This window comes from Mirounga leonina, unplaced genomic scaffold (genome assembly GCF_011800145.1).
Source record: "Mirounga leonina isolate KUSES-001 unplaced genomic scaffold, KU_Mleo_1.0 Mir_177, whole genome shotgun sequence".
NCBI lineage: Eukaryota > Metazoa > Chordata > Mammalia > Carnivora > Phocidae > Mirounga > Mirounga leonina.
In genome coordinates, this window is record NW_023270459.1 from 4,655,437 (window position 1) to 4,670,752 (window position 15,316).

The 15,316-nt window shown below is 39.3% G+C and overlaps 1 protein-coding gene and 1 long non-coding RNA gene across 3 annotated transcripts in view; one reads left to right on the top strand and one right to left on the bottom strand.

The window, feature by feature from the left end:
* Positions 1–4,825: 4,825 nt before the first annotated feature.
* On the top strand, positions 4,826–5,629 carry LOC118022856 (protein FAM187B-like). The gene has a single exon (XM_035023812.1). It carries the CDS (start codon positions 4,826–4,828, stop codon positions 5,540–5,542), a length of 717 nt encoding a protein of 238 aa, XP_034879703.1. The 3' UTR covers positions 5,543–5,629.
* Positions 5,630–13,672: 8,043 nt separating this feature from the next.
* LOC118022892 overlaps positions 13,673–15,316 on the bottom strand; it is a 49,963-nt gene continuing 48,319 nt past the window's right edge. For both annotated transcript variants that reach the window (XR_004682589.1, XR_004682588.1), the window contains exon 4: positions 13,673–13,974. This is a non-coding gene — a long non-coding RNA (uncharacterized LOC118022892). The remainder of the gene's footprint in view (positions 13,975–15,316) is intronic.

The window sequence follows — 15,316 nt, forward strand, 5'->3', positions numbered from 1 at the left end:
ATTGAAAGTGGAATATTGAAGTCTCCAACTATTATTGTAGAACTATTTATTTCTCTGTGCAATTCTATCCACATTTGCTTCATATTTTGAGGGTCTGTTATTAGGTATATAAATGTATTGGGTATAGCTTCTTGCTGTGTTGAAACTTTTATTAATAAATGCTGTCCTTCTTTGTCTCTTGAAACCTATTTCAATTTAAAGTCTGTTTTGTCTCATATAAGCATAGCCATTCCAACTCTCTTTGGTTACTGTGTTTTCTGTCCTTTCACTTTCAACTTATTTGTGTCTTTGAATCTAAAGTGAGTCTCTTGTAGACAGCCTATAGTTGGATCAACTTTTCTTTATCTATTCTACCAATCTCTTGTCTTTTGATTTAAAGAAATTACTGATAAGGAGGGACTTATTTTTGCCACTTTGCTATTTATTTTTTGTATGCCTTATAACTTTTTTTGGCCCCTCATTTACTCCATTACTGCCTTCTTTTATGTTTAGTTAATGTTTTTATTTTATTCTCTTTAAGATTTTATTTATTTATCTGACAGAGTGAGCACAAGAAGGGGGAGCAGCAGGCAGAGGGAGAAGCAGGCTCCCTGCTGAGCAGGGAGCCCGATACGGGGCTCCATCCCAGGACCCTGGGATTTTGACCTGAGCTGAAGGCAGACGCTTAACCGACTGAGCCACCCAGGCGTCCCTAGTTAATGTTTCTATAATAAAATGTTTTTATTCCCTTCTCATTTCCTATTGTATATATTCTATGGTGATTTTCTTTGTGGTAACCCTGGGAATTACATTACACATAAAACCCCCTAAAGTTATTACACTTGAATTTGAATTTATACCAGCTTAATGTCCGTATCATATAAAAACTGCTCCTGTTTATCTCTATCACCTCCTTTCTGTTATTGGTATCTCAAATTACATCTTTATACACTATTTTCCCAATAGCAAAGATTAATAATTATTTTTATGGATTTTCTTATAAGTCATGTAGACAATTAAAAGTGGAATTTAATACAATAATACTAGCTTTTATAATTGTCCATGTATTTACCTCTGCTGGAGATCTTTATTTCTTCCTATGGCTTCTGGTTACTGTCAAACATCCTTTCATTCCTATCGGGAGGGCTCCCTTCATCATTTCTTTCAGGGCTGGTCTAGTGGCAACAAACTCTCAGCTTTTGTTTATCTGGGCATGTTTAATTTTCCCCTTATTGTTGAAGGACGCTTTTGCTAGTTATAGAATTCCTGGTTGAATTTTTTTTTTCTTTCAGCACCTTGAAACTTTCAACCTGTTGCCTTCAGGCCTCCAGGGTTTCTGACGAGGAATCAGCTGAAACCCTTACTGGGGATCCCTTTATGTGACAAGTTGCTTCTCTCCCTGCTTTCAAGTTTGTCTCTTTCTTTTTGGCTTTAACCAGTTTGATTACAATATGTCTTGGTGTGGCTCTTTTGGAGTTAATGCTATTGAAATTCAGTGAGCTTCTATGATTTGTAGATTCGTGTATTTCATAAAATTTGAGCGGTCTCTGGCCGATATTTCTTCAAATGTAATTTTGTAGCAGCTTTCTCTCTCTCTTCTTCTGGGACTCTAACAATATGTATGTTGGTCTGCATGATCGTGTTCCATAGGTCCCTTAAGTTCTGTTCACTCTTCTTCAATCTTTTTTCCTTCTGTTCCTCAAACTCAGTACTTTCAGTTATCCTATCTTCAAGTTCACTGATTGTGTCTTCTGCCTCCTCACGTCTGTTCGGAACCCCTTGAATGAATTTTTCATCTCAGTAATTGTATTTTTCAGCTCCGGGATTTCTTTTTGTTTTTTTTTTATATTTCCTATGTCTCTAGTGATATTTTCATTCTGTTCATACATCATTTTCCTGTCTTTCACGTCTTCTCAAGCTCCTTGAACATTTTAAGACCATTGTTTAAATCTTTGTCTAGTATGTCTACCACCTGGGCTTCCTTGGGGATATTTTTTTTCCTTTGAATGGGCCATGCTTTTCTGTTTCTTTATACCTTATGATTTTTTTGTTGAAAACAGACATTTGAATCTTATAATGTGGTAACTCTGGAAATCATATCCCCCCACTCCCCAGGGCTTGCTAGCAATTGTTGTTGTTGTAGGGTGTCTCTATGCTGGGGATCAGCCTGAGGGGAAAGCTTAGGGTCATCTCAGATCTCTTCTGAGTTTGCATTTTTCCCTGGGCTTCTGCAATGACTTTCTAGGTTCCCCTACCTTATGTATGTATTGTTGCTTACAAATGTCCTAATCCCTAAATGTCTGGCTTCCAAAAGGGAGAAAACCCAGAGGCTGTCCCTTTAAATCTCCTGGAAGCTGCTTCAGCCAGTGAGGGTCAAAACAATGGTGGTCTGCTTCTGTGTCTGCACTTTTGTGATCAGAAGTAATCTGCAACCAGAATATAAAACCCTGATATTTAGAGAACAAGGTCCTTATTGTGCATTCTCCAATAACAACACTGGCTGAGCACTTTATTTGCAAAATCTCATCAAATCTTCATAAGTGCCCTTTGTAGCCAGAACCATTAAAATCCCTATTTTGAAAATGAGGAAACAGGTTCCCAAAGAGAAAGCCATTTGATCAGGCTTCCATTGCAGAAATAGATTTCATTGCAGTTCTTTAAATGTGTGAGAAAGAGAAAAAGCAGCCTCTGATGGCTGGGAGCTGACCTGACACTAGTAACAGTGTTGGTGTTACTAGAAGCTGACCTAGAACTCACAGCTAGATCATGTTATGCTGTTGAACATAAACAATTCCACAGAACACCAACATCACACAAAGCCTCTCTGTGACTATGGTGAACCAAGACAAAAATGAGATCAATCTATAATCATGTCTGAAAAGACAAAACAGAACATTGTCCAAGCCACAAAATACCAAATGTCCCCTCCCAGGTCATATGAGTGACTACTACCCTAGCTTCGCTGCATTCTTCTCAGCTTCTAGGTAATATGGAATTACTCTCACCAAATAAGCATTCTCTTCTACATCTCTCCTGTATACAAAGCCCTGATTTTGTTTGTCTTAGATGACTTCTGTAGTCAGAGAAGGTTATACTTCCCCAGTCCTAGAGAACACATTCTGATTGTTAAGCCAATCATGGAAATTCTGTTGTCTCTCAGGGATTGGTTTGGGTCTGCCCATGGGACCTAATCCTGGCCAATGAAACCTTAGGAGATCTGATGGGATGATTTTGGAAATGATTTCAACTTTATGATATAAAAGAACACTCCTTGTAGTAAACATCAACTGCAGTAATCATTACTGATTTCCTTTTGCCAAGTGTTTCCTGGGCATAGTAGAATTCCATTTCTTTTGTTGGGTTGATGGATTGGTGGTGCCATGTAACTTTGTGGCCAGTGGTTTGTGAGCAAGTGACAGGTGTCATTTAAGGCCAGAGCATTTAATTGTAGACATGAAATCCTACAGAGCTCTCTTTCTTCCTCCTCTGGCATGAAACTAGAAATGTGTGAGATGGCTTTCCATTATCCTGGGTCTCTGAGTGATTATAATGCCAACCCACAATGGACATGGAGCTTGAGTGAGAAGTAAACCTTTGTTTTTGTAGGTCATTGAGATTTGGAGTAAGTTTACTATAGAAGCAAATAGCCTATCTTGAGTGATACAGAAATCAGTATCAGGAGTGAGGTGCTGCTGTAACCAAAAATAAAAATGTATGGCATTGGCTTTGACGCGGGGCAAAGGGAACAAGAAAATTTATTTGAAAGCAGCAGGATGGAGACTGTTGCCTGAGATACTTTTTTTTTTTTTTTAAAGATTTTATTTATTTATTCATAAGAGACAGAGAGAGAGAGAGAGAGAGAGAGAGGGGCAGGCTCCCCGCTGAGCAGGGAGCCCGATGCGGGACTCGATCCCAGGACCCTGGGATCATGACCTGAGCCGAAGGCAGACGCTTAATGACTGAGCCACCCAGGCGCTTGCCTGAGATACTTTTAAAGGCAGATAATATACTTCATGAACTTGCAGCTTTAGGGGAAGCAGTTGGAATACAGAAGAGTAGGAGTGAAAATTCATTAAAGTTGGCCAAAAATTGGGAAGGCCTTTGAGAGACAAAATCCAGTTAGCACTCAGATTCTGCCAAGGATAAAATCAAGGGTACAGCCCTAATTAAATCATTATTAACCATTGTTAAAATCTCTGAATGAATTAAAATGCTCCCAGAAAATCCTTAAGATACTCCCAGGTAGGCAAAAGGGCTCAGTGAAAGATGAAGAATATGGCTCTCCATATCTCCTGATATGGTGCCTCTGTCATGACAGAGAGAGAGAGAGAGAGACAGGGAGGGAGACTGATGGGGAACACCTTGAGCAGAACTGTGGATGTGGGTTTTTGGCAAGTGGAGTTGGCTGGAGGCTTATAAGAATCCTTAGGTCCCAAACTTTGGAAGACAGGGAAAAGGCTGAGAACACTGCTCATGTGGGAAGGAGGGCACATCTTTCAATGCCACCTCAGATGCAGCCAAGGTTAATGATGGAAAAAGAGACATCTCTCTGGAGAGTGGAGACATGAGCCACAGGGAACAAAGATTTAGAAAACACCCGCAGCCCACCTCAGTGAGCTGATCTGGTGCTATCTAATTAAGCAGTCCTTCCCAGTTACGAGACAGGAGGACCTTGCAGTATTTCCTCAGTGGATTGTAGAAATGGTGCAGGCCAGTGATTTCTGTGTACTCCAGAACGTGCAGCAGGCCCAGGTTTCATTCCACTTGGGGCTGATGCCTGAGTTCTGTGGGTGACTTCATAATGCCCAGGATAGTTCCCAGCATCCTTTTGTAGTCTCGGGCTACCATGTTGGCCCCCCTTTGGCTGCTTAGCCTTTCTCTCCCCACTCTGTGGGCCCAGATATTAATCAGGTGTTCCTATAAGAGTCTCTGCCAGCAGGCCCTAGTCTCGGGCAACGATGTTGTCCTGCAGTGTGACTATCCCAAGTCACTCTGGTACTTCTCTTCCATTCTGGGGGAAGATCCCTTCCTGCTCTCCTCGATGCCTAACATAAAGAAACTGCCTGGAGGCAGCCTTCAACTGACCAACCCTCAGCCATCCCAGACAGGCCTCTATCACTGCCAGGACAGTGACAATGCCCTTGTGGTAGAGTATGAGATTGATTTCCAAGATGTCAGCACCCTGCATATTACACACAAAGGCCTGGGCCAAAAGCCCCTGCAGAATGAGACCCTGAGTCTGGGTGGCCATGTACTCATCTTCACCCAGTGGGAGCCCTGGCAGGACTGTAACCGCTGTGGGGAGCCGGGGGAGCGGAAGCGCCTGGGCTACTGCTACGTTGAGGAGCCCCTGGAAAAAGCCATGCCCTGTTGGCTCTATCTGAGAACGGAGAAGGCACACTCCACCCGTCTGCGGCCTGAACTGCAGGTGGAAGCCTGCCTTGTACCCTGCGAGCACGTCAAGGAAACCAACCAGCCATACTTCATCTTTGACATTTATCAGTTGGGCAAGATGACCGACACCATGTGGCTTACCTGCCCCTTGGCCTCCATCTACAGGTGACTGGACCAGGGCATCAGCCCTGCCTTTGATCCTCACCTAGGCTTTGTTTCCTATGCCCACGTGAGGCAGGGGTTTGCCTTCCAGTGGGAACGCAGGCTCTGTCTCCCAGCCTGTAAGCCTTCATGGTCAGTCTAGGAGGGGGTCTCTTCACTGGCTTGTTCAGATGTTTATTCAGTAGGAACTTCTTCTGCTCCTTCCCAAGCCAGACCCCGGGCAGGTGATGCTGGGGACACAGTGGTGACCAAAAGGATTGGCTGTTTGTATATATATTTTGGAGTCAGCTTGTAGTTTCCATCCCCCCACCAAATCCTATTTTTTAATAAATTGGGACTTCATTGAACCTAAAGATAAATTTGGGTAGAATCAATATATTATAATATTCAGACTTCCAATCCATGAACATCATAAATATTCCTATTATTTAGGCTTTGTTTAATTTCTCCCCGTAATGTATAGTTATTAATATAGAGATGTTACATATATTTTATTATGTTTATTCTTAAATACTTCATTTGTCATGCCATTACACATTGTGTTTTCTTTTATGGATTTTTAAAAAAAGATTTTTTTAATTAATTAATTTATTTATTTATTTATTTATTTATTTATTTGACAGAGAGAGAGAGATAGCAAGAGCAGGAACACAAGCAGGGGGAGTGGCAGAGGGAAAAGCAGGCTTCCCGCCGAGCAGGGAGCCCGATGCAGGGCTCGATCCCAGGACCCTGGGATCATGACCTGAGCCAAAGGCAGATGCTTAATGACTGAGCCACCCAGGCACCTCTTCTTTTATGGATTTATAATGCATGATTTAATAAGTTGGTACATGAAATAAAATAATCCAAGGTTGTAGAGAGTGTTTTGACTATTGACAAAATTTTAATATACCTGATATTAAAATCTGATTCAAGTCACAGATATATATTATAAATATGACACACAATATACATTATATATATTATTATAATATATTATATTATTATACATTATTAAATATATTATGTTGTACACATGAAACTAATATAATCTTATATTTCAATTATACATCCCCACCATATACAGAGAGAATGTCATAGTTGAAATATGACATTATATTAGTTTCAGGTGTACAACGTAATGATTCAAGATTTCTATACACTGTGAAATAATCACCACAATAAGTCTAATTACCATCCATCTCCGTACAAAATCACAAAAATTTTTTTCTTGTCATAAGAACTTTTAAGATTTACTCTCTTAAAAACTTTCAAATATGTAATAAAATATTATTGACCTCTGTCACCATTTGTCCATTACATCTCCATGTGCATTACATCTCCATTTATTTATTTTATAACAAACTTATAAGTTTGTAACTCTTGACTCCCTTCACCCATTCCACCCACCCCTCAACCTTCCTCTCCTCTGGCAACCAACAATCTGTTCTTCGTATCTATTTTGTTTGTTCATTTGTTTAGTTTTTTAGATCCCATGTGTAAGTGGCATCGTATGGTATTTGTCTTTCTGTCTGATTTATTTCACTTAGCATAATGCCGTCAAGGTCTACCCATAGTGTCGCAAATGGCAAGATTTCATTCTTTTTTAATGGCTGATAGTAGTCTGCTGTGCATATATACTATGTCTTCTTTATCCATTCATCCATTGATGGGCATTTAGGGTGTTTCTGTATCTTGGCCATTGTAAATAATGCTGCAGTGACCATAAGGATACATATATCTTTTCAAATTAGTGTTTTCATTTTCTTCAGATAAGTTCCCAGTGGTGGAAATGCTGGATCATATGGTTGTTCTATTTTTAATTTTTTTTTTAAGATTTTATTTATTTATTTGAGAGAGAGAGACTGAGAGAGAGAGAGAGAGCATGAAAGGGGGGAGGGTTGGAGGGAGAAGCAGACTCCCTGCCGAGCAGGGAGCCCGATGCGGGACTCGATCCAGGGACTCCAGGATCATGACCCGAGCCGAAGGCAGTCGCTTAACCAACTGAGCCACCCAGGCGCCCTATTTTTAATTTTTTGATGAACCTTCATACTGTTTTCCATCGTGGTTGTACCAGTTTACATTCTCACCAACAGTGCACAAGGGTTGCTTTTTCTCCACATTCTCATCAACACTTATTTCTTATCTTTTAAATAATAACCATTCTAACAGATGTAATGTGATATCTCATTGTGGGTTTGATTGGAATTTCCCTGATGATAGTGATGTTGAGCCTGTGCATGTTCATGTGCCTGTTAGCCAGATGTATGTCTTCTTTGGAAAAATGTCTGTTCAGATGCTCTGTCCATTTTTAAGTTGGATTATTTGGCATTTTTTGTTTTTGTTTTTGGTATTGAGTTGTATAAGTTCTTTATATATTTTGGATATTAACCCCTTATCCAAAAAAGAGTTTTCAAATATTTGCTCCCATTCATTAGGTTGCCTTTTCATCTCGTTGATGGTTTTCTTTGCTGTGCAGAGCATTTTAGCTTAATAGCCACTTGTTTATTTTTACTTTCGTTGCCTTTGCTTTTGGAGTCAAATCCAAAGATTTGTTACCAAGACCAATGTCAAAGAAGTAACTGCCTATATTTTCTGTTAGGAGTTTTATGGTTTCAGGTCTTTATTTAAGTCTTTAATCCATTTGAGTTCATTTTTGTGTATGGTGTAACATAGGGGTCTAGCTTCATTCTTTTGCATGTAGCTGTCCACAGTTTTTTCCAACACCATTTGTTAAAGAGATTGTTCTTTCCTCATTGTATATTCTTTTTTTTAAGTTTTTTTTTTATTTTGATGAAGTCCAGTTTATCAGCTTCTCCCCCCCTTTTTTTTAAGATTTTATTTATTTATTTGACAGAGAGAGAGAGCACAAGCAGAGGGAGCTGCAGGCAGTGGGAGAGGGAGAAGCAGGCTCCCCACCGAGCAAGAAGCCCAATGAGGGACTCGATCCCAGGACCCTGGGACCATGACCCAAGCCAAAGGCAAATGTCTAACTGACTGAGTCATCCAGGCGCCCTTCCTTATTGCATATTCTTGATTCTTTATCATAAATTAATTAACCATATACACGTGAGTTTATTTCTGGGCTCTCTGTTTGTTCTGTTGATCTATGTGTCTATTTTTATGCCAATACCACACTATTTTGATTACTATAGCTGTGTAATATAGTTTGAAATCAGGGAGTGTGATGCCTCCAGCTTTGTTCTTTCTCAAGATTGCTTTGGTTATTTGGGGTCTTTGGGGTTCCACACAAATTTTAGAATTATTTGTCCTATTTCTGTAAAAAATGCCATTGGAATTTTAATAGGGATTGCCTTGAATCTATAGATTGCTTTGGGTAATATGGACATTTTAGGAATATTAATTCTTCCAATCCATGAGCACAGAATATCTATTTATTGGTGTCTCCTTCAGTGACTTATAATTTTCAGTGTACAAGTTTTTCACCTCCTGGGTTAAATTTATTCCTAGATATTTTATTCTTTTTGATGCAAATGTAAATACGGTCATTGTCTTAATTTCGCTAATAATAGATAATGTATAGAAAGGCAACTGATTTTTGTACATTGATTTTGTATCCTACAACTTCACTGGATTTGTTTATTTTAGCAGTTTTTTGGTGGAGTACTTAGGGTTTTCTATATATAAAACATATTATCCACAAGTAGTGATGGTTTTACTTCTTCCTTTCCAAGTTGGATGTCTTACTTCTTTTTTCTTGTCTAATTGCTTTGTCTAGGATTTCCAATACTGTGTTGAATAAAAGTGGTGAGAGTGGGCATCTTTGCCTTGTTCCTGATCTTAGAGGGAAAGCTTTCAGCTTTTCACCATTGAGTATGATGTTAACTGTGGGCTTGTCATATATGGTCTTTGTTATGTTGAGGTACATTCCCTCTATACACACTTTGAGAATTTTTGTTATAAATGGTTGTTGAATTTTGTCAAATGCTTTTTCTGTATCTACTGAGATAATCATATGACTTTTATCCTTCATTTTGTTAATGTGGTGTATTGCATTGGTTGATTTGTGGATGTTGAATCATCTTTGCATCCCTAGGATAGATCTCACTCGATCATGATTTATGATCCTTTTAATGTATTGCTGAATTTGTCAGGGATTTTTGCACCTGTGTCCATCAGATTAGCCTGTAATTAATTTTCTTCTGTTCTTTCTTTCTTCTTTCCTTCCTTCCTTCCTTCCTTCCTTCCTTCCTTCCTTCCTTCCTTCCTTCCTTCCTTCCTTCCTTTCTTTCTCTTTCTCCCCTTCCTTCCTTCCTTTCTTCTTCCCTTCCCTTCTCTTCTCCTTCTCCTCCATCCTCTTCCTCCTCCCTCTCCTTCTCCCTCCTCTCCTTCTTCTCCTAAAAATAAGTTTGAAAGCATTTCTTACTCTACAATTTTTTGCAAGAGTTTGAGAAAGATAAGTATTAAATCTTCTTTGAATGTTTGGTGGAATTCACCAGTGAAACTGTCTGGTCCTAGACTTTTGTTTTTTTGGAGGTTTTAGATTACTGATTCAATCTCCATACTAGTAATCAGTCTTTTTGGATTTTCTGTTTCTTTATGATCCAGTCTTGGAAGATTTTATATTTCTAGAAGTTTATCTGTTTTTTCTTGGTTGTCCAATTTGTTGGCATATAATTGTTCACAATAGTCTCTTATGATCCTTTATATATAAATTTTAAAGATTTATTCATTTATTTTAGAGAGATAGAGTGTGCACAGGTGGGAGGGGCAGAGGGGGAGGGGCAGAGAATCTCCAGCAGACTCCACGCTGGGTGTGGAGCACCATGTGGGGCTCAGTCTCACAACCCTGAGGTCATTACCTGAGCCAAAACCAAGAGTCAGACGCTTAACTGACTATACCACCCAGGCGCCCTGTGATCCTCTATATTTTTGTGGTATCAGTTGTAACTTCTCCTCTTACATTTCTGATTTTATTTATTTGAGCCCTTTCACTTTTTTTTAGTGAGTCTAGCTAAAGGTTTGTCAGTTTTGTTTATCTTTTCAAAGAACCAACACTTAATTATGTTGATCTTTTCCACTGTCTTTTGAGTTTCCATTTCATTTTTTTCTGCCCTGAACTTTATTAGTTCCTTCCTTCTACTAACTTTGGGTTTCATTTGTTCTTCTTTTTCAGTTTCTTTAGGTGTAAAGTTAGATTGCTTATTTGAGATTTTTCTTTTTTCTTGAGGTAGACTTGTATCGCTATGAACTTCCCTCTTAGAACTGCTTTTTCTATATCCCATAGATTTTGGTATGTTGTATTTCCATTTTCATTTGTCTCAAGGTGTTTTTGATTTCTCCTTTCATTTCTTCATGGACACGTTGATTGTTCAGGAGCATGTTATTTAATCTCTACATATTTGTGATTTTTTTTCCAGTTTTCTTCTTGTAATCGATTTCTAGTTTCATACTATTGTAGTTGGAAAAGTTGCCTGATATGATTTCAGTCCTCTTTAATTTATTGAGACTTGTTTTGTGGCCTAACATTTAATCTATCCTAGGGAATGTTCTGTGTGCACTTAAGAAGAATGTGTATTCTACTGCTTTGGATGGAATGTTCTGTTATGTATCGATTAAGTCCATATTGTCTAATGTGTCATTTAATGCTGATGTTTCCTTATTGATTTTCTGTCTGGATGATCAATCCATTGATGTAAGTAGCATATTAAAGTCCCCTACTATTGTTTTACTGTCAGTTTCTCCCTGTTAATATTTGCTTTACATATTTAGATGCTCCTATATTGAGGGCATTAATATTTACAGATGTTATATCTTGTTGTATTGAACTCTTTATCATTATGTAATGCCCATCTTTCTCTTTTATTGCAGTCTTTTTAAAAAAATATTTTATTTATTTGAGAGAGAGAAAGCACAAACATGGGGGTGGGGAGAGGGAGAGGGAGAAGCAGACTTCCCACTGAGCAGGGAGCCCAGCACAGTGCTCTATCCTAGGACCTTGGGATCATGAGCCACCCAGGTGTCCCAGTCTTTATTTTAAAATCTATTTTGTTAGGCGCCTGGGTGGCTCAGTCGATAAGCGTCTGCCTTCAGCTCAGGTCATGATCCCAGGGTCCTGGGATCGAGCCCCGCATCGGGCTCCCTGCTCCGTGGGGAGTCTGCTTCTCCCTCCCCCACTCCCCCTGCTTGTGTTCCCTCTCTTGCTGTCTCTCTCTCTCTGTCAAATAAATAAATAAATAAATCTTTAAAAATAAATAAATAAATAAATAAAATTTATTTTGTCTGATATAAGTAAGCTACCAGCCCTTTGTTTGTTTATTTTCATTTGCATGAAACATCTTTTTTTATTCCCTCACTTTCAGTTTGTGTGTAACTTTACATCTGAAGTGAGTCTCTTATAGGCAGCATATAAATGGGTCTGGGTTTTTTTCTTTTTTTAAATCCATGCAGCCACTCTATGTCTTTTTTTCTTTTTTAGAGACATAGAGAGAGAGAGCAGGGGAGGGCAGAAGGTGAGGGAGAGAGAATCTTAAGCAGGCTCCACTCCCAGTGCAGAGCCCAACACAGGGTTTGATCTCACAACCCTGAGATCATGACCTGAGCTGAAATCAAGAGTCGGATGCTTCACTGACTGAGCCACTCAGGCACCCTTATGTCTTGTGACTGGAGAATTTAGTCCACTTAATGATTTAAAGTAATTATTGATAGGTATATATTTATTTCCATTTTGTTAATTGTTTTCTGGCTGTTTTGTAGTTCCTCTCTGTTTCTTTATTCTTCTCTTGCTCTCTTCCCTTGTGGTTTGATTACTTTCTTTAGTGTTATGGTTAGATTCCTTTCTCATCTTTTGTGTATCTAGTATATGGTTTTTGCTTTGTGGTTACCATGAACTTCACATATAATGGCTTATATATGTAATAGTCTATTTTAAGGTGACAGCAAGATAAGTTGAACACATTCTTTTTTTTTTTTTTTTTTTCCGATTTATTTATTTATTTGAGAGAGAGAGAACATGGAGAGAGAGGGAGAAGCAGACTCCCCGCTGAGCAGGGAGCCCAATGCAGGATTCGATCCCAGGATGCTGGGATCATGACCTGAGCAGAAGGCAGATGCTTAACTGACTGAGCCACCTAGGGGCCCCAGTTGAACACATTCTAAAACTCTGCATTTTTACTTCCATTTTATGTTTCTGACATCACATTCTACATCTTTTTATTTTTGTGTATCCCTTAACTAATTATTATGAGTATAGTTATTTTTGCTAATTTTGCCTTTTAACCTTCATACTAGTTTTGTGATTAATCCACTACCTTTACTATATATTTATCTTTACCAGTGAGATTTTTACTTTCATTCACTTCTTGTTACTAATTAGTGCCCTTTCTTTTCAGCATAAGGAAGTTCTTTTAACATTTCTCATAAGGCTGGTTTAGTGGCAATGAACTTCTTTAACTTCTGCTTGTCTGGAAAACTTGTTTCTCTCTTCAGTTCTAAATGATAACCTTTCTAGGTAGAGTATTCTTGGTTGGAAGTTTTTTCATTTCAGCATTTTGAATATATTTTTCCACTCCCTTCTGTCCTGCAACATTTCTGCTGAAAAATCTGCTGATAGTCTTATGGGGGGGGGTCCCCTTGTATGAAACAAGTTGTTTTTCTCTCACTGCTTTTAAGATTCTCTCTTTATTCTTAACTTTTGACATTGTAGTTATAAATGTGCTTGGTGTGGATCTCTTTGGGTTCATCTTTTTTTTTTTTTTTTTTTGGAACTCTCTGGGATTCCTGGATCTGGATGTATGTTTAGGGAAGTTTTCAGCCATTATTTCTTCAAATAAGTGTTCTCCCTTCTCTTTCTCTCTTCTCCGTCTGAGACTCCTATAATGTGAATGTTATTCTGTTTTATATTGTCCTATAGGTCCCTTAAGCTATCTTTACTTTTTGAAATTCTTTTGTTTTTCCTTTTTGCTGCTCTGTGTGTGAGTTCCACTGCCCTGTCTTCCAGATCACTGATCTTTTCTTCTGTTTTATCTAGTCTGCTGTTGAACCTTTCTGCCCCTGTAGTGTATTTTCAGCTCAGTTATTGTTTACACTTCTCTGGCTTCTGTTTGGTACTTTCTTAGATTTTATTAATTAATTTTTTTTGGTTGAAGTTCTCACTGTGTTCATCCATTCTTCTCCTGAGTATCTTTATGACCATTACTTTGAACTCTTACTCTATCAGGTAAATTAATTATCTCTATTTTTTTTTCTGAAGTTTTATCTTGTTCCTTCATTTGGAACAAACTCTTCTGTTTCCTCATCTTGCTCAACTATCTATGTTTGTTCCTATGTATTAGGTGAAACAGTTACCTCTCCCAGTCTTGAAGGAATGACCTTGTGTAGGAGATGAACCTTTATCATTCAACCTTGTCCTAGTTCTTGGTTTTCTCTTATACCTTTGTGATTGTCCAAGCAGCCTGACTTATTCTCAATAGGTCCCGGTTGTTGAGGGTGTGCCAAGACCTGTCAGAGTTTCAAAGGAAAGAATCTCAGTCAGCACCTAGTTTTTGGCTGATTGGAAACCAGACCCTCTGGCAGCAGCTTTCAAGTAATGCAAATTTATATAGTCCTATGGTACTGCAATTGTAAACCCTGCTGACCTCTAGACTAAGTGATCTACAGGTGTCCCTTGTGTGAGAGTAGTGAAAATCGGAGCTCCTGGTGAGTATATAAGCTCCTTTCTTGGAGGTAACAGTAAACTGTACTGAGACCAAGGGAGAGCACATAGTTGGTGTCCCTTGGCCTACATTCCCTGAGAACTCCTTCATAACCTCTAGATGTGTGGCAAACTAGAAGCCTGGCCCTCAGGCTAAAACTCTAGGATGAGTAAATAGGTCTTTTTCACAGGAAGACTGCGATGTGTTTGCTGTCTGGGGAGTGCCCTGGGGATAGTAGCCTGCCAAGAATTGTCTCTCCAATTGTTTCAGTCCCATGGGACCCGGAAAAACAAACTCTCACACACACAGAAATATATATTTTTGTGTATCCCTTAACTAATTAAGGGATCCCCCCAACCAGCCACCAGAACCAGGCAATCAAGGGGAATCCCCTGTGTCAACTGTGTGTACCTGCTAGCTTTCATGGGGCAGGGGGAGAGCACAGGACTGGGTGCACCCATCAGCTTTGGCAGGGTTGCAGGTGAGGGCAGGGCTGGGACACATGCCTGTTAGCACTGGAGGGGCAGCTAGAGAGACAAATTGTATCTTTTAAATTTTATCTTCTAATTGTTTGTTGTTGGTCTATAAATATATATTTGGTATTTGGGTTTTTTTTTTTAAAGATCTTATTTATTTATTTGTCAGAGAGAGAGAGCACACAAGCAGGGGGAGTGGCAGGCAGAGGGAGAAGCAGGCTCCCTGCTGAGCAAGGAGCCCAATGCAGGACTCCATCCCAGGACCCTGGGATCATGACCTAAGCCAAAGACAGACGCTTAACCAACTGAGCCACCCAGGCGTCCCTGTATTTGGTATTTGTATATGACTTTGTATCAAATTATTTTGTGAAATTCACTTACCTCCAGTAAAATGCTGAGTGGAGAAGCTGATGGCAGACATGCTTATGTTCTTAATATTTCACTAGTAAATATAATACTGCTCGGGCGCCTGGGTGGCTCAGTCGGTTAAGCGGCTGCCTTCGGCTCAGGTCATGATCCCAGGGTCCTGGGATCGAGTCCCGCATCGGGCTCCCTGCTCAGTAGGGAACCTGCTTCTCCCTCTCCCTCTGCCTGCCCCTCTGCCTACTTGTACTCTCTCTCTTTAATAAATAAATAAAAATCTTTAAAATATATATATATATATATAATACT